At 50.0% G+C, this 25,230-nt stretch overlaps 1 protein-coding gene and 1 long non-coding RNA gene across 3 annotated transcripts in view; one reads left to right on the plus strand and one right to left on the minus strand.

Annotated features, from left to right (window-relative positions):
- LOC142843184 (serine hydrolase-like protein) lies at positions 1-11,780 on the plus strand. 2 transcript variants are annotated; one of them, XM_075960148.1, is made up of 12 exons: positions 1-79; positions 1,574-1,723; positions 1,802-1,915; positions 2,475-2,516; positions 2,873-2,892; positions 3,172-3,246; positions 4,595-4,704; positions 5,600-5,679; positions 6,421-6,455; positions 9,457-9,539; positions 10,621-10,717; positions 11,355-11,780. In XM_075960148.1, the coding sequence occupies exons 1-12, from the start codon at positions 76-78 to the stop codon at positions 11,472-11,474; spliced, it is 930 nt and encodes a 309-aa protein (XP_075816263.1). In that variant the 5' UTR covers positions 1-75; the 3' UTR covers positions 11,475-11,780. The 2 variants fall into 2 exon arrangements, with proteins under 2 accessions (XP_075816263.1, XP_075816264.1); XM_075960149.1 differs by having other exon boundaries at positions 37-352.
- LOC142843186 (uncharacterized) overlaps positions 11,613-25,230 on the minus strand; it is a 14,658-nt gene continuing 1,040 nt past the window's right edge. Inside the window, exons 2-6 of the long non-coding RNA XR_012909590.1 lie at positions 14,319-14,764; positions 13,969-14,100; positions 13,547-13,689; positions 12,805-13,086; positions 11,613-12,162 (exon numbers count right to left, since the gene is read on the minus strand). This is a non-coding gene — a long non-coding RNA (uncharacterized LOC142843186). The remainder of the gene's footprint in view (positions 12,163-12,804; positions 13,087-13,546; positions 13,690-13,968; positions 14,101-14,318; positions 14,765-25,230) is intronic.

The raw sequence follows: 25,230 nt of genomic DNA on the forward strand, positions 1-25,230 counted from the left end.
AGTGGGCGGGACTCGAGCTTTTGAGTCCTTCCGTCCCTGTGACCTCCTGAGGGAAGTGACAGCTGCGAAAGAGCAATGGGTGAAAATGCCCCTCAGGGCCCCTAGGATCGGAGTGGGAAGGGGGAGGCCGGCGAGAACCCTCGGGCACCATTCACTTACTCGGGCCGGTGGAGCGGAAGCTCACTGCCCTCCCCACTGGGTGTTCAGGCTGTCAGCAGTGCTGGGATGCAGTGAGCCAGAGTGTGGGCTCCAACGGAGTCTCGGGCCGCCGCTGAGTCCTGATAGCCCTTAGATTAGAGGGATGTGAGCTTGGCTATTTGGGGTTGCATTTTGGGGTCAGCAACATGAGGAGGTAAGCTCTGGGACACACCTGACCTGAGGAGGGCCAGCTGGAGTCCCGGCGTCATGCTGTCTGTCATAAATCTTCTCTCGATCTTTCCGAATGCGTTTGGCTGTCTTCTGTACCTCCCTGTGGCTCAGTTCCATGGTCTGTGTACTGAGAATGGCAATGTTCCAACTCAACATGTGTGAAGAGCCTGGCGCCTGCTCTGAAGACTTAGAAAATGCTGGCCACGGTGGTCTCCCCGGTTTCTATTTGCAAGAGTTCAGTTCTCCGAAGTCCAAAATATTTAGTGCAAACTCCAGTGTTGAGTAGGATGCTACTCTGAGTGGTGTTGTAAATCCCGAGCCATCTTAAAGACGGTCCTCCAGGACCTCTCATTGTTTCTTTGAATGTAGCTTTAGCGAGCCTGGAACTCCCTATACCAGTCTGTCCTGAACTGGCTGCAATTCTCCTGCCTCAGCCTCCTCAGGGCTAGGATTACAGATGTGCAAGGCTATATTTGGATCCTATATAATATCTCCAGAGACAGAGACCCCAGCACAAATTTTTATTACAGTATATTTTTTTGTTTTGGTGATTTATGTTTTATGAGACAAGGTCTCATGTTGTCAAGACTGACTTCAAATTCCTGATCTGTTTCTACCTTATCTTCTACTGAGAAGATAGGGACGTGCCACCAAATCTCATATCTATTGTTATGAGCAGTGCTTTATTAGGTGTTGTTTATCTCCTGTGCCAATTTATGATGTATATGTTATTATGGGTGTTTATATATAAAAATATAGCTAGCATTCATCATTATATAGAGTACATTAATGGTTTCAGATATCCATGGGGGTTCTTCAAATGGGGTCCCCTACAGTTGAGAGGCACTGTAATCTACTTACTCCAATAAAACAGAAAGGAAACTGAGAATGAAGAGGTTTTAAGCCACCAGTCCAAGGTCATACAGTCCACAAGTGGCAAATTCAAGGCAGCACCCCCAATCCATGCCTTCCCGTTCTGTCCAAGCATCAATGGATTACATCCGAAAAGCCTGTTCAGATCTCTCTCACCCAGGAGAGCTGCTTATCTTTCCCTCATCAGGATATCTGGCAGTCCAGCTGTGGAGAGCCAGGACACAGGCCATTAGCGCTGAAGCCCACGCATGCTGCCGCATACATAGATGAGGGGCTTAGGACATGCTGGTTTGGTGGATGCAGGAGATGAATGACTGCTTCTACCCTACAGGTCTGCTCTCAGAGTTGAAGCTGGCTGTGCCCTGGGGCCACATTGCTGTCAAAATCTGGGGCTCCCAGAAGAACCCTCCAGTTCTCTGCCTGCATGGCTGGTTGGACAATGCCAACTCCTTTGACAGGCTCATTCCTCTTCTTCCACAAGGTGGGCTATGGACTGAGGGGCAGTGGAGGGGTGGAAGCTGCCATGCAGACCCCTTTCTCGTTCTCCTCTCTGCTGCAGGTTTTCATTATGTGGCCATGGACTTCGGAGGTCACGGGCTCTCGTCCCATCACCACCCAGGTTTCCCATATTACAACCAAAGTTTTGTGAGTGACGTCCGGCGGGTGGCAACAGGTGAGCAGGAGCGAAAGTGAGTGTCGTGAAGGAGTTGTGAGTGTGTGTGTGAGTGTGTGAGTGTGTGTTTGTGTGTGTGAGTGTGTGTGTGTTTGTGTGTGAGTGAGTGTGTGTGTGAGAGTGTGTGTGAGTATGAGAGTGTGTGTTTGTGTGTGTGAGTGTGTGTGTGAGTGTGTGCGAGTGTGTGTGTGAGTGTGTCAGTGTGTGAGTGTGTGAGTGTGTGTGAGTGTGTGTGTGTGTGTGTGAGTGTGTGTGTGAGTGTGTGGGAGTGGGGGGGGGTGTGGGGTGTGGGGGGGTCCTCTGTGACATCCCCTCTCAACCCATGAGTAGGATACTGTGTCTAGGAGGCGGTGCTGGCTGGGAATGGATGTCTGGAGTCTGACATCCAGTTCTCCCAGCAACTGAGAGGAGCAAGCTTGCTTCCTCCCACAGTGGAGCTGAGCCCCCTCAGCTGGTATCCAAGGTTGGGTGATACAGTTATTTGGAGGAAGTCCCAAACTGGGACACAGAAAAACATTCAGAGTAAGGCTGCAAACTCTTCCTGGCTTTGTGTTTTCAGCCTTTAAATGGATTCGGTTCTCCATCCTGGGCCACAGTTTCGGTGAGTCAGTTTGGGCCAGGCCCTGAGTTAGGTGGAGGACTATAGGAGAGGGAGGAAAATTGATACAGTGGAACCTGGAACTTTTCCCTGCCCTTCTGAGGAGCAATAAGAGGACCCTCAAATGCTTATCTTAGAGACTGTGCCTCTGGTCTCAGATGAGGGAAGGGGTGGCCTTGTGAGTGTTTTCAGGTGAAGGGACCTTGGTGGCTCAGGGAGAGGCTCCAAATTGAAGATGCAGAGTCCCAACCCCATGGTGGGAGACAAGCTGGGGACTGGACAGCCCCTATCAAAGTGCTTGGGTGAGGGTATTGGTGAGGGGTCGCATAGGATGTCAGCTCTGTTCTTTTGTCTGATAGGTGGCATTGTGGGCAGCATGGTGAGTAGCTGGCTGTTCTGTGGTCACGTGGGACCTTGGGAAGCAAGCAGAAGGTAGGCTAGGAAGAGCCCCTTCACACAGTGGATGCGGTGGCCAGAGACTGTTTCCACATTCACACTAAGTTCTGATAAAGGTCCCTTGTAGAGTTTCTACATGTCCTCCCTAGGGTCACTGGGTCTGTGGCTGGGTCTGGGAGAAGCACCCTGAAGGGACAGCAGACTCCGGCTCTGTGAAGCCTGTGCCTTCACCCACTAACTCCATTTCTTTTTCACTCTCTAGTTCGCCTGCACCTTCCCCGAGATGGTGGACAAACTTATCTTACTGGATACAACACCTTTTGCCCTGGACTCTAATGTAGGAAAAGGCTTCTTTGGAGGCTTCCTGGGGAGGGGAGGGTGGTGTCATCTCTGTCTCTTATGTTGGACATTAATGAGGCCAGAGAATGTGGCAGAGGGTAGATGAGTTAGCCAGGGATCTCCTCCAGAGAGGGCAGCATCCTGAAGCTTGTGACTCTGAGAATGTCAGGGTCCAGGGTATGGGAACTCTTTGGAAGCCCAGTGTGTGGCCTGGATTCCTCAGAATGCTGATGGATCCCGCACAGACTGGGAAACAGCAGAAGGTGGGTGAGGGGGGCAGGCATGGGTGGAGGAACTCTGGGCCACAGCAGCTGCCTGCCCTAACACTTAACCAATTCCTGTGTGCTGTGCACACGGAGCACAACCAGATCCATCAACTGTAAGGTTGATGGAAAACACCAGCAGCAGCAGCACTCACAACAGCCAGTACTGTCCAGTGTCTGAGGCTTGGCTCTGTCCTTATCTGTGTTACCCTGAGGATGTGAGTTTGCTCCAGGGGACTCCACTGTGTCCGTGTCCACCTTTCCTTTTTTCCTTTACAAACTGGCAACCCGTTCCCTGAGGATAAGTACTCATTATTTCTTTTTGAGACAGGAGCTCATTCTGTAACCAAGGCTGGCAGTGAACTCCTGGAAATTCCCCTGCCCTAACTTCCTTATAGCTGCTATTAGATTTTGTTTGTTTTTTATATTGATTATTTAGACAGGATTGCTCTGTGAGGCCTTGGCTGTCCTGGAAATAGCTATAGACCAGGCTGACCTAGAACTCACAGAGATCTGCCTGCCTCTGCCCCTGAAGTGCTAAACTTAAAGGTGTTTGCCACCACTGCCCTGCTGGAGTTAGTTTTTATCCCCATGTCTCTAGTCCCTGCACACTGTAAACACTCAATAACTTTCCATTGCACAAACCATGGGTCAGTGTGGACCCAATACCCAGATTATAATAATCTTTGACCTTTGGTCTTTGTAATGCCCCACTGATGAAACAAATGTAGAGCCTTGAGGCTTCCTCCTGGGTGGTGTTGGGTGACACTGAGCTCCCAAAGCCTGAGCCTGCTGGTCTTCTGCCATTGGGGACATGATGTACGGCCGATGGAACCTGCCTGTACCCTGTGCCCCCTACCTCTCATTAGCGATGACATCCACTGACGTCACTGAGTTTGCTGCCCTAACGATTCCTAGTGTCGCACATCCCTCTAGCTGTCCCAGGCAGCCTGTGCTGAACAGGAAGGACAGCGAGCACGGACTGACCCCTCAGAGGGACATGGAGGGCAGCAGGCAGGACCAGGGAAGGACGGGACCCCTCATCTGGGCGTCACTATTCACCAGCTCTGGCTGAATCCCTAGGAAACAGAGAACATCCTGACCTACAAACGGAGGAACATAGAACACATGCTGAAGGTGGAAGCTTCCCAGAAGTCCCCGAGGGTGTCCAGCCCTGAGGAGCTTTTGCAGGGGTAGGTGCTGGCAGCCAGGGCAGGGCACAGGTGGGCTGGGACCATTGTGCCCTGGTGGGCAACGTTCCAAGTCAGGGAGAAGGTACAGCCTCCTCCCCCTCCTCACAATATCTTCCCCTCCATTTTTCCACCCCTAGTCATCCTCCGCTGGGGTGTCACTCAGCACCCGTCCTCCTGGACACTTCTCAGAAGCCCCGTGTTGTCACCACCCCTCTTTCCTCATGCTTCCTGTGGGGTGGGGGCTCTTTCTCTCTCCCCATGTTCATGCTCTATGGCTCACCTCTTCTCTCTGACTACCTGCAGTTCTCTCCCACTCTCCTGCTAGAGCTGCCTGGCAGCCTCCACCCCAGAACAACCACCCTGCCTCCTGGCCATGTTGGCCTCTAAATTCTGCATTCGTGGTCCAACTGGGATTGCTGTGGTCATATCCGTACTCACTGCTTCTGGAGTGTGCACGGTCGGACAGGGCTTTCCTTTTTTGTGTTTGTTGTCTAGAGGAAGGGACACACACAGAATAACAGGCAGATGCGCTGATGCTGTAAATCCTCGCTGATTCTGAAGGACGTGCGCATTGTTCAAGGGTAGCCTCCCTTCCCTCCATCTCTTCCTCCTTCTGTCCTTCGTGGAGGTCGAACCTAAGCCCTCAAGCACTTTACCCTGATCCACAACCCCGGTCTTTTCTGTTGTTTGTTTCTTTGTTTAATTTAGAGAGATTTCGCTATAATTCCAGCTTGCTTTGAACTCACTAGTAGCCTTGACTGGCCTTGAATTCAGTTCCTCCTGTTTCAGCTTCCTGAAGCACTGGAATTCAAACTGGGCGCAGTATCTACAGCCACCTGCGTTTCTTTCTGTGTGACCCCTGGCTCTGGTTCCTTTAATGTCTTCTGTATCCCAGGTTCCTGGCTAACAACAACCACTTGAGTAGAGAGTGTGGGGAACTCCTGCTGCAGAGAGGAACCACGAAGGTGGACACAGGTAAGGACCATCTGTCATTACTGAGGGAGAACTTGGGAGGGTGCGTGTGCCAAGCTGAAACTCGGTGCCTGAACGGCTTCATTGACTCCCCCATTGCCTCATACAGTCCTGGGATAGCAGGGAAACTGAGGCTGCACATAGCCAAGGACCAGGTACAATGTCACGTAGGCATTGTAGAAGGCCACACTGTGTGGGAAGGTTGGTAGGGTTTTGGACTAAAGGTGGTGACTGTCATGGCTGTGCCCTGCCGGGCCCACGTGCAGGAGGTTTGCAGAAGATGTGGAGGTGCCGTGTCTGGCAGTCACTGACGACGTGAGCGTCTTCTGTGTATTTGTCAAGAACTCTTACTAAGGTTCTGAGAGGTACAGCTCCCCATCAAGACTGTGTGACAGTCCAGGATTGGACAGAGGAGGGCTCTGCCTTGGATTCATTAGGCTGAGGTCACCTGAGAGTTCAGCAACCAGAAAAGCTCCTAGATTTTAGAGAGAGACCCATGCTGGCTCCATCCTCCTTCTTCCTGTTCCTTGGTCCTGAGGAGATGCCTATGTGCTGTGACCAAAATTTACTCTAGAAAAATCCCAGAACGGAAGTCCAGGGCTGGCTGACGTCAGGGTGGCTTTCACCAGCCCAGATGGCAGACATGAGCCCTCTGTGGAAAGACTCGGACCTCCAAGGAAGCCAGGTAGAATCCCTTCCTGTACCAGGTGACCCTGAAACCACCATGCCTTGTGCTTTCTCCAGGTCTGGTGCTGAACAGGGACCGGAGGATCTCTCTGGTAAGTGCCACTGTCTTCCAGCTTCCCTCACAGAACGGCCTCTTTTTAAAAGCATTTTAAAATTATATGAATAGACACATTTTAGCTGCCTGTAAATACACTGCTAGGTCATATTAAATACACTATCTTATGTAACCATCACCAAAACGTATAGCCCAACCTTCGCCATCCTCAGTAAACACTGATCCATTAAAACACTAAGCCCTCACCTGTCTCACCAACAACCCCTAATTTACTTTTCTGTCCCTGTGAAGCTGCCTGTTAGGGGCCTCACAAAAGCAGAACCAATGTTTGCCCGTCTGGGCCCAGGTTCTCCTCAGCATCATGCTGTCCAGACCCTTTCATGGGAAACACACATCCATGTTCACACTTGTGAGACTGAATCCTGTTCCATCCTGGGGACTTTAACCCCAGCATGTGGGGGCAGAGGCAGTTCTCTCTCTCTCTCTCTCTCGTGTGTGTGTGTGTGTGTGTGTGTGTGTGTGTGTGTGTGTTAGTTTAAGGGCAGAGACGCTTGTGCAGAATCAGGACAACTCATGGGAGTCTCTCCTTCCTCCATGAGTGTCGTGGATCATAGCTCGGCAGCCAGTGTGTTCACCCGCTGAGCCGTCCAACCTGCCCGCAGCACATTTTCCATGTCCACTCCTCTGCTGACAGACACTGGGGTCGAGGTTTTGGCAGTGGAGAGCAATGCTACTGTAACATGGGGTACAAGTGTCTGAGTCCTTGTTCCGGTTCTTGGCTTTGCCAGGAGAGACTGCTGGAGCCCGTGCTGACTTAGGATTGATCTTTGGAGAAGGCGCTAAACTGCTGTCTGCAGAGGCTGCTCTATTCTATGTTCCCACCAGCGATGCACAAGGGTTCCGACTTCATCCCCAATCTCTCTCGCATGTGCAGGGAGGAGGGGTGCTGGCTATTGAACCCCAGGATGTGTACAGGCTAGGCAAGTGTTATACAGTGAGCTACATCCCCAGATCTTTCTCCATTTATGTCTTTATACATGTGTACACACACTGAGAGACTCTCACCTCAAGTATCTTTTCATACATGTGCATGGACACAGACCCTTGTCTCAGGACTTTGCATCATTTCCACGCTCTCTTGTTGAAGTCTCTCACAGACATGTGTAAAGTTAAAGAAGTCAGTTGTGGGGCTAGAGAACAGAGGTGAGCTCCCCTGGTGGAGGACCCCGGAAGTCTGGGGCACAGCAGGGCACATTGACCTGGGTCCAGGTCTTACACCCTGTTTCCATGCAGAATGTCTCAGAGCTGGTGGTTCATTTGACTTTGCTCTTGGGTTAATTTTACTACGTAAAGAGAGAAAAAAAAGGTGGGTCAGGAAATGGAAGTGCCTTCAATGTGGTCAGCCCACAGTGGAGACATCAGCTGCCATAAAACTCAGAAGAGCTTCACGGCTGCAGGCATGAGTAGAGGTAATGTCCCCTAATCCTTGCCCTGGGGCCAACTTAAAATTAAGTTTGAGACCAGATTGTGCCCTTGAGACAGACAACCCCAGTTCCTGAGGAGAAGGAGGGAGATGAGAGGCCAAGGCCCAAGCCTGACCCATCTGCTTCAGACTCCTCCTCCTGTTGGCTGTTGCCTGTGGCCAGGGTTCAGAGCTGCCCTCTGCACCTCTCCCCTGCAGACCTGAGAAGGTGAAGCCACAGGGTCTCCCTGGCAGGCAGCCCTCCCGCCCATCACAGCTCCTGCGGTTGCTCTGATGTGAGGACCGGACTGAGAGAGTGTGGGGCCTCCTGGGTGATGTGGGAATCTTTGTATTGAGGATGGACCCATGGTGACTTTAGTCTGAGGAGCAGGACAAGCAGTGACCATGTTGTGTGTGTCTGTGTGAGAGTGTGTGTATGCTGTGCAAGTGAAGGTCAGAGGTCAGCCTTCAGTGTTGTTCCCAGCCACAACACTCACATTTATTTGTTTAGGTTTTTGAGGCAGGGTTTCTCTGTTAGCTTTGTAGCCTATCTTGGAACTCGCTCTGTAGACCGTACTGTCATTAAACTCACAGAGAACTGCCTGCCACTGCATCCCAAGTGCTGGGATTAAAGAGTGCGCCACCACCGCCCAGCCTCATATTTATTTATTATCTACTTGTTTTAGAGATGATCTCACACTTTCCAAATAGGCTGAGCTGGCCGGTCAGCACACTCCAAGGATCGACATGACCCTGCCTCTTGAGGGCTGAGGTTGTAGGAATGTCACACATTGTCCAGTTGTTTTAAACAACAGATCAGAATCAGGCCTTGTCACAAGCCCTCTACTGACTAACCCATTTCCAGCCCAACAGTGAATTTTTTCATGGTGTGTCTGAGAAGTGGGTATCAGATACCCACCAGGCCCAGTGTATAACAGGCAAGCTCTTTGCCACTGACCTGCAGACTCAGCCCAGTTGTACTGACATCTCCAACTCTACTAACTATATCATTTCTCCACGAAGTCCCCTGATCCTAGCCGGTATATCACCCCTGCCCTGCATGTGTCCTAGTGTCCGTCAGTAGCTGCACGGGGCTGGAGGTCTCCTAGCGCACTGCAGCACAGGCGGATTTAGTGCAAGGACAGAGCAGTTGTGCTGGGGGAGACTCCTCTGTTGTGGACCAAACACACTTCTGTCAAGTGGAAGCAGTCTCATGAAGGGAATGAGCTCTGTGTGACAGAGCCCAGAGCCCAGAGCTGGACTGTGCATGAGGAGGGGGCTGCAGGGGGCTGCAGGGGGCTCTCAGTCCTCAATAGTCCATAAGTCACCTCCAGTCAATAGCCACACCCGACCTAAAAGGGTTCTGTGAGTGGATGGGGGGTGGGAGACAGAACTTTGGCAGATGGAAGCTAAGAAGCCTTGATGAGTAAGGGACTTGGTGGACACTGGCCTCCTGGGGAGGGTGGCCCTGCTGACCTCACTGAAACCTCATTTCAGCTGTCCTGAAATAAGGACTCTGACTGCAGGTGGGCATGGGACATCATGGTAAGGATTCACCCTGGTTTTGTTTCTGCAGCCAGAGAACGTTATTGACTTTGTCAGCAAGGAGATGTTTGCGTATTATACCAGAAGCCTGCAGGCCAATGTGTTGCTCATCAAGTGAGTCTAGACAGAGTGCCCTTGACAGACCCAGGGAACAGGAACCCGAGGGAGGCTGGCACAAGGTGTCCAGTTCTCCAGGGTGACACCACACGACTGTCCACTCAGCCCTTCTCAGGAAGCATCTTTGTCAGCAGGTGCTGGGAGGGGGAAGGCCAAGGAAGAAGCAGCCTGGGAGCAGAGGGCGGGGTGAGGACTGCGGCACAGATCGGCAGGTCTCTGGGGAAGCCTGACATGGGCTGTGCTTATAATTCCACTTCCCACGCTGAGAAAGCAGAATGCACGTCACAGACACGGCACTGGAATCTGGGGAGCTTGATTCCCGCTCTATTAGGACAGGTCGTCCTGTTTGCGTGCACAGCTTCAGGAAGGAGGCACCTAGAATGATGTGGAGGGGACACCCACCTAGTGAGACCCCCAAATTAACCCTGATGACCAGTGGGGTGACAGACATCCAGGATTGTCTTCACATTCAGGAATTTTGAATTAGAAACTTCTCCTGGGCTAGCAACCCATAGTTCGTCTAGCCTGATCCTTTCCTTGATGCTTTGTGGTGGCAGCCACAGCCGTGAGTTCAGGGGAAATTTGTTAACACTGTTATAAATTAAGGCAAATCAAAACTTAAAAACAAGGAACGTCTGGGCATGGTGACTCACACCTGCAATTCAGGGAGGGCATGGCTAGTCTGTGAGAAGTCTGAGGCCAGCTTAGGCTACAATGTGCTTCAAATAGGGACGGGGATGTTTGTGTGATCTGTAAATTAGGACCTAGTATGTTTTATTATAAAAGCCTGAGCCTCAGAAAAGACTGAGCTTGAGACCTGGTTCAGATCTCAGCCCAGCTTTCAGTGACCCCCACTTTCTGACAGCTGCACCCCAGCAGACACTCAACTTGTGCAGCTCTAAGAGGAAGCTGGTACTAAATGACTGAACCCCAAGATCAGTCTAGGCTCAAAAGAACACAGCTGAAGGAAAATCAGACTCAGTCTAGGCTTGGGCTCCTCAGGTCCTGAAACACAGACAGGGCAGAGGGCTCCGTTAAGACTCAGAGATGAGAGACACCCCCACTTCTTGCTGCCCAGAGCAACACAGGGGTACTTTGATGTGAGACGAGAGAATGACAACAAGAAACAGCCACTGCTCTTCATGGTGGACGCGCTGAGAGTCATCCTAAAGGAGGTAAGGCATGTGGCCCAGGTAGGTGACAAGTTGGAAATGTCTGCTCTAAACCCCACCTCAAAGAATCAGTGGCTTCGTATTTCCTGAGTCGGTGCCTCACCCCTCCATGACCAGGCCCCAGAAACCTGGGACACATAGAGTTCAGGACCCTAACCCCTGGCCATGCTTACTTGTGGGGCGCACCTCTTAGAAGCAGCCCTGCGCTTCCCTCCACTGCTCCTGGAACCAGCACATTGGCCAGTGTGATGGCTACAGGGCAGGAGGAGGCCCGTGGTGGATCCAGGAGCCTGTATAGGTCCTGGCCCTCTCTGGTCATCATGCATTTAGAATCCCCGAGGCCTGGAACCTCTGCACAGCCAGGGGCTACCCCAAAGGGCAGCTGCTATTCAGGCTTCTGTGCAGTGAAGCACTGACACCTGCCCTGCACAGAGTGCTTCATCTCCATCAGAACTGGCAGAATTGACTGTGAACACCCAGATTAGCATTGTAGCCTCACAGCTCAGATGTCTACATTACTGGAACAGCCCCAAGTCCCCAGGCTGCTGGGAATAGAGGTGGCCTCTGACCCCCTTGGAGACACGCAGCTGTGGGAGAATCTCCTGCATGGGCACCATCTCACCTCCTCCCCTTTCTCCAGCGGTTCCAGTATGTGGAAGTCCCAGGCAATCACTATGTCCACATGAATGAGCCCCACCTTGTGGCTGGATTCATCAGCTCTTTCCTACAGAGCCAACCCAGGACCTCTTCGAGGCTGTAGCTCTGACCTTGGAGCTGTTCACACTGTCTACAAAGCACCCTCTGCCAACAAAATAGGTGGGGTGGGTCTCACTGTGCTCTAGACCAAGAGAGGCAGCAGAGAATCCTGTGGCAGAGCTAGAAGTAAAGGGAAATAGAAGAAGATCCTAACCTTTAATACGTGGCTTCAGGAAGGGCACAGTGGTCTGGGGCTTGCGGTTGGTGAGCTCTACTAAGCTGGTGCCGCTTAGGGAGCAGGGCTGTGGCTGGGTCTCTGGAGCTTGTGCTTATCGCCGGTCTCTGTGGAAATAAAATCTTCCTCCCTCTTTCCTGCCTTCCGAATGGCTCTGTTGCCAGCAGGGATTCATGGAGGGTACAAAGAGGTTCAGAGCAGAGAGCAGTCACATTTCCCAGGAGTGTCTCCCAGGCCCGAAGAGGCAGGGGCAGCTCCTCAAGACCAAATCCTCCTCTCGTCCTGATTTCCAGCCTGCGTGGGTGAAGAGCTGGAGCTGTGGGACGCAGCAGCTTCTTGGCCTGGCATCTGCTCCCCTAAGCACGGTCCCCGAGGCAGCAGGCCTGCCGGACTTTGTAGTCTCCACGCCAGCTCTCCACATCCAGAACAGCTCAGTAGGGTCGGAATTTGCGTTGGGCACGCATCAGTTCAATCCTCTGCTTGTCCTCCTCGAACTTCTTGCGCAGCTGTGCTAGGTCTGGGGTGTGAAGGGAACAGGACGGGTCACAGAGTACCTGTGCAGGACCTGCCAGCCACCCCACTAAAGGGACCTCCTCACCCTCGTGTCCCAGGGCGGCTCTGCACACTCTCCCTCTCCCACCCATCCCCCTTCCATCCCGACTACACAGTTAAGGTCAGGCTCCTGCACGGAAACAGAACTGGACACTGACTACAGCCACTCTGGGGGCTGAGGTGGGAGATGATGGTGTAGGAAGTTCTGAGAAGACAATGTATCAGGGAGAAGAGAGGCCCAGAGAAAGCAGGACTCCTAAGCCCTCTGTTCCCCAAGAAGAAGCAGTCCCAGGGATCCCTTTTTCTAGATGAGGCCTTGCAGTTGGGGGCTCCAGAATTCAGTGGGTAAATGGTCGCCAAGGGACCCACATCAGAGGCGGCACCTGCCGCTCAGGAGGGAGGGTCGACAGGGGCTGCTCGGGTGAAGGTGCGTCCCGGGTCCAAGGACCAGGAGCATGTGAGGTGTGGGAAAGACAGTGGGCAGGTGTCAGTGCCAACAAAGGGTGGGGTCGGAAGGCAGCGGTTGAGCCCAGCTGTGCTCAGGAGAGGACCAGGCTTCTCAACCCTGGCTCCAGCGTTGAGACCTGGGGTCCTGCCGCAGCCCTACCTCAGCTATCTTCTTGTCGTAGGCCTCCATGAAAGTGTCCACTTCCACCCTCAGGGCCTCAGGGGCGAGCACTGAATCTTCATAGTCACTGATCCACTCTGAGGGAGAAGGGAACACAGTGTAACAGAAACTGCACTGGGAAAGCGTGTGCTCTTGGGCTCGGCATGCAGGTCAGCTTTAACAGGAAGATATGAGGGGACTTCTTAGGTCTGTCCTGTTTACACACAGCGTCAACCACATAATGAATAAGATGCAGCTCAGGCTACCAGAAACCTTGTCTGTCTGAAACAAAACAAAATTATCAAAAGTATATAAATGTAATAGCTTCTGCAAAAAATCAGTGTGTCGAGACAGAATGGCCAGTGATTTTTGTTAGACTTTCTTACACAAGAAAGAAAAACTAACCAGTAACCAAAAAAAAAAAAAAAATCACTGGAAGGAAAAACAATTTGAAGCCAGGTGTGAGCACTCTAACAGTACTGAGTGGATGGAGTGGTGGGTGGTGGAGAACAGCAAATCTGAGGTCAGCCTGAGCTAACTAGTGAGTTCCAGAACAGCCTCCAGGGGAGTGAGGCTCTGCTGTTTGGACAGGGTTTTTTTTTTTTTTAAAGTTCTTAACTGTGAGAACTTTTCAACATTCTACAATAAGGGTTTGCAGGCATTTCCACCTGACCACCAGAATTTTGTAGGGCCCATGGCAAGCCCCCATTCAGAACCCACTGGTCCCCCGACAGACGCCTACCTTCGTGCAGTACGGGGGCACATTGAGGATAAAAAGGGTCCTATTGGCAGGCCACGTGGACTGGGTGTCTTGGCGAACTCTGTGCTGTCTCACGTACAGGTAATGAGAAGCCTGCTGCTTCTCTGAGAACTTGACTGGAACAGCTACGAGTGCAGGAGAGAGTTCGGGGTACCCCGAATTGAGGCCAGCGCCACTGTCATGCAAGTTCCTTTCTGTGTCCCGTTCTAGCTCCACCGGCCCGCCTGTTAGTCCATCCCACCCCCGGGAGCCAGGGACCATGTACTGGGGTAATCATGGCCGGCGGGGGCACAGTGAGCCAGCGGCTCGGTTCTGCCTTCTCGGGGTACTCGCTGCCTCACACCATCAGCCCCCATCGCACACCGACCCTCTTCCCTCCAGCCATTCTTCAGCTTGATGCTGACCTGCCCGATCCCTCTTGCCAAGCGACCTCCACCTTCCCAGGATCTGCGCCGCTGGGATGCAACTCTCATAAAGCTAGGGAAGCTTTTCCTTGGGGATTGGGAAACAGCAGCGGCCACCACACTCAGGGAGCGCTTGTTGAAGAAGCAGACACAAGCAGGTCAGCGATGACAGACTCCAGTGGCTGAAGCTGGGCGCTGGGCGCGACCTGGAGGAAGCGCTCCCAAGGCCTCTCTCGCGGAGTCAGCGGCCAGAGTCGGCGCGGCGGGCTCCTCCGTCCCGACACCTCCGTCTCCCCACCAGCAGGCCACCTCCCTGCGAAGAGGTCAGTCCCCGGCCCTCAGCTGCTCACCTGAATAACCTGGTGGGCCCTGTATGCTCCCCTAGTGGCTGCCCGCTCCGGCTTTTTTTCTTGAGGGCCACCATCTAGCGGACCCGGGAGCGCAGGGGTGGACCGGAGTTGTAGTTCTGGACAGGAATTGTACTTCTCCACCGGGCACAGCTGTGTTTCCCTGACGACACGTAAGGCTCCGCCTTCTGAGCCCTAGAATTCCTCCCGGATCATCCCCAGGCCTAAGACGTTCCTCACCAAAATGGAGGTGAGGGGCCGGGTCGGCTGGGACTGGTGAGGGCTCCTTGGGGAGGCTGAATGAAAGCTGGGAAGTTAAGTGCGCCGACTGAAGTTAAGTGCGCTTCCAGTGGATCCGGTTTGCTCCTTTCACTCACAAATATCTGTAATCCCCGTTCCAGGGAGATCTGATGTTCTCTTTTGGCCTCTGTGGGCACAGTATACACGTCCTGCAAACAAACATGGAGATAAAACACTCAGAACACAATAAATAAATCTTTAAAAATAAATATTAGGCAGTTGAATCATGGTGCACCTGAGGAGCCACTGCGGGACTCTGAGTGGAGAGGAGAGCTGCATCAACAGTCTCTCCTTGGTAGTTCATTCGCCTGTGAGAGGGCAAGGGGTGAGCAGCTTGGGGCTGAGAGACTGTAAGCAAGGAGCCATGGCAGAGGGGGAAGACACTTGCTGCCCAGCCTGACATCCTGATACATCCTTGGAAGGAGAGAACTGACTCCTGCCAGTTACCTTAGGACCTCCACATGCACTCCATGGCACATGTCCGCTCCCACAATTAAAGTTAAAAAATTATATGTGAGCCGGGCTGTGGTGGCGCACGCCTTTAATCCCAGCACTCGGGAGGCAGAGGCAGGCGGATCTCTGTGAGTTCGAGGCCAGCCTGATCTACAAGAGCTAGTTCCAGGACAGGAACCAAAAGCTACGGAGAAACCCTGTCTCGAAAAATCAAAAAAAAAATTATATGTGCATGTAATCCAGACTGACCTGGAGCTCTTGGACCAGGCTGGTTTCAGTCTCACAGAGATCCACATGTCTCTGTGTCTGCCTCTGTCCCCAGAATGTTGAGATTAAAGTTGTACACCACCTTACATGACACTAGAATTTTAATTTTTACGAATTGAGGTAAGCTCAAATAAAATAAATGTTTCCCAGCTGGGCATGGCTGTAAATCCAGCTGAATCAGGAGGAAACCTGTGTGTCCCAGACCATCTGAGATTACAGTGAAAACCTGTGTGAAACCTTTTTTTTTTTTTTTGATGCAGAGGTCTCACTTAGCCTAGGTGGGCCTGAACATTGATCCTCCTGCCTCCATTTTCCCAAGCACTGGGATCAAATGTGTGCACCACCAGGGTGATTTATGTATATTGCTTTACCTCCATGGCAACCTAAGACAGGATGTACACTGTTATTTCCTGTCCATGGGCACCCCAAAAGACCACCAGGGAGTCTGACTCACAGAAATGCAAAAGCAAGGTTTATTGTGTGCACAGTACAAGCTGGCAGGGACCTCATCAAAGCAACTGGCGCACCAACAGCAAGAGGTGTACCCTGCCCTTCTAGAGGGCATTATTTAAAGGCAAAACCCAGAAAAGTTACATCACCTGTTGCTTGTTAAGTTTTCTTATCTGCTGGCCTTCAGGTGGGGACAGTCTGTGGTCATCTGGACACTCCAGCTGGCTACCCCATTACTTTTGCCCCTCACCCTTTCTGAGGACTGGAAGTAGCTTATACAAGACACACGATGGAGACAGAGGACAAAATGGAGAAACTTTGGTTCTTCATTCCCCCTGTTCTAGTAACTATAGTGAACCCAATCCTGGGTTCCTGACAGCTCTCGTATGTATCTTCGATCCTGAGAGGTCTATGGATTTGTGATATCTGGACAATAGGTTGTATTGTACACAGCCTGTCTTTCATGAGTTTTACTAGCCAGTTAAGAATGCAAGGCCCGGCAAAGCAGTGATGGCTCACACCTTTAATCCCAGCACTCAGGAGGCAGAGGCAGGAGGATCTCTGTGAGTTCGAGGCCAATCTCGTCCACAAGAGCTAGTTCCAGGACAGGAACTAAAGCAACAGAGAGACCCTGTCTGGGGGGGGGGGGAGCAGAATCACCAGGGGTCCCAGAAGAGATGAGAGTGGTCAACCAAGCGGAGCTCTTAAACCAGATTTCAAAGCAATCCTGCCTGGCCTGGCGTTCTCTTTTCCGCTTTGCTAGTCCTTCTCTAACTTTAGCCATGCTGTCTTTGATTCTTCCCGAATGATCAGTGAAGAAACAACACTCTTCCCCTAGCGCTGCCCAGAACCCACACTGCTGTAAGAAGAGGAGATCTAATCCCCTCCTGTGCTGCCAGACTACCTCCTCCAGGGAGGATAAGGACTCCTCTGGGTGGGGGATGGATTTTTCTATGCGCTCTATATCTACATCTATGGCAACACATAGGCTGGAGTAATACTGATTCTGGGTTACTAGTGCTGAGATTCCCGTGCCCAATCCCTCCAGGCTAGTGCCTAAAAGTAGGCTAAGGGTGAGGGCTGGCATAGGCTCTCTCCTATGTCTCCATAGCCGTGAGGGCTGGCTCCATCCTTGCTGCAGGTCTAGGAACTCCTGATCAGTGTGATAGGTGTTCTTGGAAGGAGCCTGACTAGTACACAATGTCCCCTGGTCTGGTTTAGGACTTCAGTATACACACGAGGGGTAAGCCCCGTGGAGCAGGATCACCAAGTGTCGTTGTGTGGGAGCAAGTACTGATCCTGTGTGAAATTGTGGGTAGACAGTGAAGAATTACAGATAGAAGCTTTATCTGGGGGAACCTGCCCTGTACATAGTCCCTGCCCTGTCGCTTGTTCTAGGGTAAGGCCTTGTCTGCTCTGTTGCCACCGGCAGTGACTGATGTCAGCTGTCGTGGAAACAGAAGCACTAACTGCTAGGCCCTCATAGTAAGGAGGAGCTATATCATAACATTGCCAGCAAGCTTCCATCAAATTGTGTTGGGAAGCATTTAGTACCAGGCACGATCTACCCAACAGATCTATTAAAGGGTGCTCGTGTCCCATCAACGGGTTGATGGTTGATGTGATCATGAGGCTACAGCTGACATTCGCCTGAGTTGGTTGTGGAGTCATCCTGCCAGACAGAACTTGGGGTGACGGGCTGGGGGCCTGGGGTGGATTAATGACCCAGTTGGGTCCTATCGAAACTTTATTGTCAGTACTGAGTCAGCCAGTGCGGTAGAGCTGTAGGCCCAAGGTCTTATCGGTGGTCCAATCGGTCTTTCTGCCACCTCGGTGAATTTGATGCCAAGCTGGTTGCAGCTCCCTCCAGCAGTCGCCCAGGGGTGGTTGGGGTATTGATCCTTTATCATAGCCGGGTCCACAGTCAACTCATTTGCCTACGGAGCAAGTCCCTATCCCGGCTGTCTTCATATCCCCTGCCCTTTGGATAGTAATTAATTCCCCAGTGACAGGGGGCAACCAGCTAATCCACCCAGTCGACTCACATCCCCATTTGGCACAGTAGGCATCCCCGGCACCCCCCAAGTATGTTGTCGCTCCCTGGAGTGAGAGTGGCCAGGACAGATATAGAATCCCAAGGATTAAGTTGATCCCAGCCATCCAGGAGTTTTGCATCCATACCTGGGGGATGGTTCCTGGTCTGAGGTCCCATCTTTCTCCTGCCTGGCCACAAAGGTCTACATAGAAGTCAGGGAACCAAGTGTCCTTGGGGTTCTGAACAGAAGAGGTGCTATTAGCTATGGTGCTGTCCCATTAACGATCATCCAGGTTTTGTTCCATGGGGAATGTTGGTTATGTATGGCGGAGGAAGAGGGGACTTGAGTAACTAGCAATAGAAACAAAATCACCGGGACTCGACTTGATCGCCACAACAAAGATGCAGTTTTAGCAGATTGAGGGATGTTTGGAAGCTTCCCACATCCACACGTCTCCTTTGTAGTCCTCTGAGATGGCGAACGGATCTGCTGGATGGGCGTGGGAGTAGCGTACTCAGGTGGTGATGCCATCCACTCTGCCGTTAGCGTGGTCATCAGAACAACAAACGAACCCTTCGTCTTGGCTCCAAGGTCTTGTGCTGATGTCTGGGAATGAGGACCCAGTCACCTGGCTGGAACCTGTAGGTTTGGGGGAAGCGGCTGCTTCATAGATGGCCCTCAACTGGGGCCAGGCCTGCTGGTGGGCTAACTACAGTCTGCGGAGGGAGTTCAGCATATCCTGGTCATCCAGGGTAGAGACTAGGCCAGTCTGAAGGCTTGGTATCATGAGAGGGGGTGTCCCATATATAATCTTGAAGGGAGTGAGGCCCATCCGATACAGAGAATTCCTCATCCTAAACAGGGCAAAGGGGAGGAGAGTCACCCAGTCTGTGCCAGTCTCCAGAGATAATTTAGATAAAATCTCTTTTAGGGTTCTATTCATCCTTTCTACCTACCCTGAGCTCTGGGGTCTATAAGCACAATGGAATTTCCAATGGGTCCCCAGTGCAGTGACTATTTCCTGGCTTACCTGTGATATGAAGGCTGGGCAATTGTCAGAACCAATCATGGCTGGGAAGCTGTATCTGGGCAGGATTTCTTCAATTAATTTCTTTGCTACCACGTTGACCACCTTGTCTTTGGTTGGACACGCCTCAGTCCATCTGGAGAAGGTGTCTATGAATACTAACAAGTACTTTATCCAATTTTTCCAGATTTGATTTCAGTAAAATCCACTTGCCAATACATACCTCTCTTCTCTGAGGTTCAGTGTGGCTGGCTTTATGTTGAGGTCTTTGATCCATTTGGAGTTGAGTTTTGTGCATGGTGATAGATATGGATCTATTTTCATTCTTCTACATGTTGATATCCAGTTGTGCCAGCACCACTTGTTACATATGCTTTCTTTTTTCCATTTGATATTTCTTGGGAAGCTGACTTTGAAACCCAGCCTTGAAAAGAGGGTAGAACTTTCAGAGTAAGGTGGAAGGGAACAGCATTCTGGAGGGAAGGAACAGAGGCTCAGCAGTATAGAAAGCAAGAGTCAGATCCAGAGAATGAACTGTTGTGGAATATTATTTTAGGTAGGCAAAGATGCATTACATTTCTTTATGCTGGGGAATATTACTTTAAGAATGTAAAGCTGTGTTATTTTTTATGCTGCATTTGTTTAGATATGTAAAGATGTATTAAATTGGGCTGGAGAGATGGCTTAGTGGTTAAGAGCATTGCCTGCTCTTCCAAAGGTCCTGAGTTCAATTCCCAGCAACCACGTGGTGGCTCACAACCATCTGTAATGAGGTCTGGTGCCCTCTTCTGGCCTGCAGGCAGACACACAGAATATTGTATACATAATAAATAAATAAATAACACCTTGCCTGCCTAAGACACCCGATTGGTCTAATAAAAAACTGATGGACCAAAATCTGGGCAGGAGAAAGGAAAGGCGGGGCTGACAGGCAGCAAAAATAGAAGAAAAAGAGAGGGAGAAGAGGAGAGAAGAATGAGAGGAAGAAGAGAGGAGAGAACAAGGGAGATGTCCAGGACCTGAAGCCAGGCATCTGCCAGCCAGCAGACATGAAGGAAGGCATACAGAAAGAGAGGAAGAAAGGCTAGAAAGCACCAAGGCAAAAGGCAAAAAGAAATAGGTTAATTTAGGTTAAAGGATCTAGGCAGAAATGAGCCTAAGCAAGGCTGAGCATTCATAACTAATAAGAAATCTCTGTGCCATGATTTGGGAGCTGGTTGGTACAGTGAACAGCACAGGGCTCCCATGTGCAGGAGGAAAGAGGGGCCCCTAACATCGTCTAATAGTATGACTGGAGACCCACCTCTCCCAGCCAGCAGCGAGAAGCACCCCCAGATTCTCACAGAGGTAAAACCAGAGCTGGGGCAGAGGGACTGGTGGTAGCTCGTGGTAGAGTAGTGGGCTGGGGTGGAGGGCACAACAGGCAGTGATCTGTCCTATAGGGTCATAGGTACCGAATCCAAGGGCTTCACAGGAATGGGAAGGCTGGCAAGGAAAGAAATGGGATAATAATGGATTGTGAATATGAGGACGAGGCTGGAGGGAGGGAGGGTGACGGAGGTCATGGGCCAGCAGGACAGGCAGGAGCCAGCAGAGGCTATATTTGTTGATAGAACTGATTGAACCCAGGGAGTTTGGAGGGCAAAGGCACAGGTGATGCCAGCCAGAAGTCAGGCAGGCCAGAGACTGCTATCCAAGTTCAAGTGTCTGTGGCAATGTGTCCTCGGGGAAGAATGGGAAGGACACTGTGTTCCCAGTTCCTCTGCTACCTGAGTTGCTGCTGTATAATTTGGAAAAGATCCATGTCTACAGGATATGAAACCATTTCCGCTACTGATAGATATCACTGCTTAAACCATGTTTTCTAGCTCTCATGGGCTGGGGGCGTGTAGCTCAATTGGCCTGTACTAACCCTGGGTTTGAAACCCAGCATTGCATAAGACAAGCAAGGGTGAACCCCAGGATTCTGGAGGTCTCGGTTCTAGGGCATTCTTGGCTGCATTATAAGTTCCAACCCTACCTCAAAGAACAAATAAAACAGAAAAGTTTGCATTGTTCCTAGATCCTAATCTCCCCAGAGCCAAGCCACTCAGAAAAGTGCAAGCTCAAGTCCTGTCACAACCTGATGACCCCATTCTCCAGTCCTTCATCTACCCTGGCCTACTTCCCTGACTCTACTTTCCCTACACGGTGGCTCTGCCCAGACTCCCCTTCCCTACTGCAGCCTGTGGTCTTTGTAGGAGCCCCAGGACAGACAGGACTCATGATTGAGTCCTGTGCTCAGTACTTGTCAAGTGGGAAAAATGTTGGGTCCAAGGCAGCTTTCCCAGGGCAACTTGGTACACACCTGCCGAGATGGGTTCTATAGGTCAGCAGGAAGGTAGGCCTGAGTCTCATTTGCCCTAGGACAATGCTAGTCCTTAGGCTTCCTCCTGTTCCCATTTCACCCTGGGACTTCTTCCATGTCTTCGCAGGATATAGCATTAAGAGCTAATTACAAACTTGTTCTGTTTTTACCCTCGGAATGACTAATTCAGTTTCTTTATTAGCTTCAATTCAAAATCATTACAGAATGTAAAGTTCTAGTCTTATAAAAGTTGCTAGCTTATTATAGGCTGTTAGGAAATACAAGTCAGTCAGTCATCTATAAATAGTACTGATATAATTGATTACAGGAATAAGCCTTATTCAGTTCCCCGTAGATGTTTTCAAAGTCAAACTTAAAACAAGTAATGAGAAACAAGGCTTGTCTAATAAGATATACCTAGGCAGCCCTCATACTTCAGAGATCTGCAGAATATGGCATTTAAAATAATGATTAAGGGGGCTGGAGAGATGGCTCAGTGGTTAAGAGCATTGCCTGCTCTTCCAAAGGTCCTGAGTTCAATTCCCGGCAACCACATGGTGGCTCACAACCATCTGTAATGAGGTCTGGTGCCCGCTTCTGGCCTGCAGACATACACACAGACAGAATATTGTATACATAATAAATAAAAATAAAATAAAATAAAAATAATGATTAAGGGCTGGAGAGATGGCTCAGCCGTTGAGGGCTGGGCTCACAACCAAAAATATAAAATAATGATTAAAAAGCTTATTATATTAGACAGAGACTCTGAGATCCTAGCAGTAACCCAAGGTCTTCAAAGAAGATTACGGAACACCATGATGTCTCCACCTGGATTACGACAACACTGACCACTGGGTGAGATGCCCCAGCGCAACACCTGCTGCCAGGACCCGGTCCAGACTGTGAACAAACAGCAGGACATTGGAGAATTGATTGCGTCACATTTGCCTAGACAGAATAAGGTCAGTCTTTCCATGTCCCTCTTCCATAGGAAAAAAAATTCACCTTATGGGCCCGACTAAGACTGTAAGACTGTTGTTCTGGATACTTCTACCTCCAATGCTATGAAGACCTGGGTATGACTAACTGTGTATGGGTTCTGGTCACTGTCATTTTCAAAAGATTAGGAAACTCAGGTATCATTTATTTATCCATCTGGGATCTCTGATAGTATTGATGGTTAGGTTAGCTCTAATGTTGTCAGTTTAGCAGAAAAAGATATCTAGATCCTCCCACAAAGCTATAGCCAGCATATATATATATACATATATATACATATATATATATACATATATATATACATATATATATATATATATATATATATACATACATACATAAAGCCTTGCTTTTTCTAAAGCTACTAGGTCTCTTTTTTTTTTTTTTTTTTTTTTTTTTTTTTTTTGGTTTTTCGAGACAGGGTTTCTCTGTGGTTTTGGAGCCTGTCCTGGAACTAGCTCTTGTAGACCAGGCTGGCCTCGAACTCACAGAGATCCGCCTGCCCCTGCCTCCCAAGTGCTGGGATTAAAGGCGTGCGCCACCACCGCCCGGCTGCTACTAGGTCTCTTTAAGGGGCTGGAGAGATGGCTCAGCGGTTAAGAGCATTGCCTGCTCTTTCAAAGGTCCTGAGTTCAATTCCCAGCAACCACATGGTGGCTCACAGCCATCTGTAATGGGGTCTGGTGCCCTATTCTGGCCTGCAGGCATACACACAGACAGAATATTGTATACATAATAAAAATAAATAAATAAATAAATAAAAATGTTTTAAGGTCTGAGGATATAAAAGTTCATAAGCTTTGAGAATCTAAAGATATGGAAAATTGATGTGGGATTCTCCTCTGTATGCTGTGAATACCACTGGTTAATAAAATAACTGTCTTGAGCCTATAGCAGAGCAGGGCAGAACAGAGCTAGGCAGGGAATGCTGAATGCTGGGAGAAGGAAGGCAGAGTCAGAATGAAGCATGTAGCTCTGCTGGGGACAGACACTGGGAACTTTACCTGGTAAGCCACAGCCACGTGGCAAAACACAGATTACTAGAAATGGGTTAAATTAACATATAAGTGTTAGCCAATAAGAAACTAGAAATAATGGGCCAAACAGTGTTTTAAATAATATAGTTTCTGTGTGATTATTTCGGGTCTGAGCTGCCAGGAGGCCAGGAAACAAACAAGCAGCCCTCCTCCAATAGAAAATATTTCTGATTTCTTCCCCCCTATATGGTATAGTTCTGATAAGGTGATAGATAGAGCAATGACTACTTACTGTTTGGGTCACAAGCTCAAAATTTTAGGTTTATTCTAGTTGCCATTTAAATATTAACTAAAAGATGTTTCTCATCAGGCCAAAGGCATCTCCGTCCAATCCATACATGGTTCTCTGGACAGCAGAAAAATATACATGTTTCTAACCAAAATCTGTAGTTTTTGCTAGGACTCAAAGGTATGAGTCTATTCGTTCTGTTTACAGATACCTGTTATCTGCTCTTTTCCTACAATATGGATTTCAATAATGTGTTATTTTTCTTTAAGTACATAAACTTTAACTTCTGTTCCTAGTTTAAACTTATCACAATAGGCCTCCGCTTGGCTGGCAGACACATCTAAGCATCAGTTACTGACTACATCCTGCTCTGAATGGCGGCGAGCCCTGGACTTCCTGAAAGCTGATGTGGACCAGTCCAGCTGATGTGAACGCTCCCTGTCCCTTCAGTGGAGTCTGATGAGTGCCCCATTGCCTGAATTTCCTCCCTGCCTTTGCCTCACCTTTTAACCTACTTGGGCCCTGATAACAACGCCCCAATATCAGCTTGATGTAGTTGTGGAAAGGAACACATTGTCCCATGACCCCTGCCCAGAATAGGTTGAAAGGCTGAGACAAGGGGGAACTCCCTGGCAGGGGGGACAAAATGACTACCAATAGTGCCCATTGATATACCAGAAAAATAGGCCCAGAGTTATCAATTAATGGATTTGTTAACTAAAATAGTTCTTAGGTCCTAATAATACCTCCTTAAAAACATGGGCAAGCAGGACCCAAAATTGAGTCCTGTCATTGGTGCTTGTGAAGGGGGGAGTGTAGGACTCAGCCAACCATGATAAGATTAATAGGAACAGACTACCCAAGGAAATTTTTTTGTTGTTGTTGTTTTGTTTTGTTTTTTCCCCAAGGAAATTCTTAACTTCCAACCATTATCGCCTGCCAGTGTAGGACTCAGCCACGATAAGCTTAATGGAGGCCTGAGTCTCGGGAGTTTACCCTGATGCCATACCTGGTTGCAGGAAGAACCACAAACTGAGATTCCCCAGGCATCACCCAGGAACAGACCATCCGAAGGAAATTCCTAATGCTCCTACCATTGTAGATAGGACCACCTGCCAGCACACTCACCAGGGCACCCCTAGACAAATGTCAGCCAATCAGGTCCTAAACTTGAGAAATCCCTCATCCTTTATGACTATAAAAACCCAACTCTAACTGACAGGGCCCTCCGATTATTCCAATACATTGGACATGCGGACAGACCGAGTTTGCAAACTTGTATAAAATAAAGGCTCTTTGCTTTCACATACAGGACTGGGTCTCCTTGTTGATTTTTGGGGAGACTTTGCAGATCTGGGCATAACAGTCTTCTGTTCCCAGAGTCTGTCCTGTCACACCTTTGGGGAACTCACAATTTCCGAGTGTCCACGTCTGGGGTTCTCAGGCTAGGACAGTGAGTCCCTCAGTGCCTGGACCACATCCTGTCGTCCCCTCAACCCCACTCCCGAGGTCTGCCTGGCAAATTTCCAAAGTTCAAGGGGTGCAGATTTCTTCTTTTCCTGAGAAATTCAATGCTTGCATGTGCTCATTTGGGGAGGGTTTTGTGGTTTGGGTTCCTAGGGTTTTGTTTTAGGGTGGGTTTGTGGGGGCTCAATCTCTGCAGTGTATTCCAGGCTTGCTTCGAGTCCCCATCTGCCTTTCTAAGTGTTGTGAATGCACCATGCCCACAGCCGGACTCTGGGTTCTTCATCTTTTCTGGACTGAACC

The sequence above is a fragment of the Microtus pennsylvanicus genome, chromosome 2 (assembly GCF_037038515.1).
Source record: "Microtus pennsylvanicus isolate mMicPen1 chromosome 2, mMicPen1.hap1, whole genome shotgun sequence".
In the NCBI taxonomy this organism is placed as follows: domain Eukaryota; kingdom Metazoa; phylum Chordata; class Mammalia; order Rodentia; family Cricetidae; genus Microtus; species Microtus pennsylvanicus.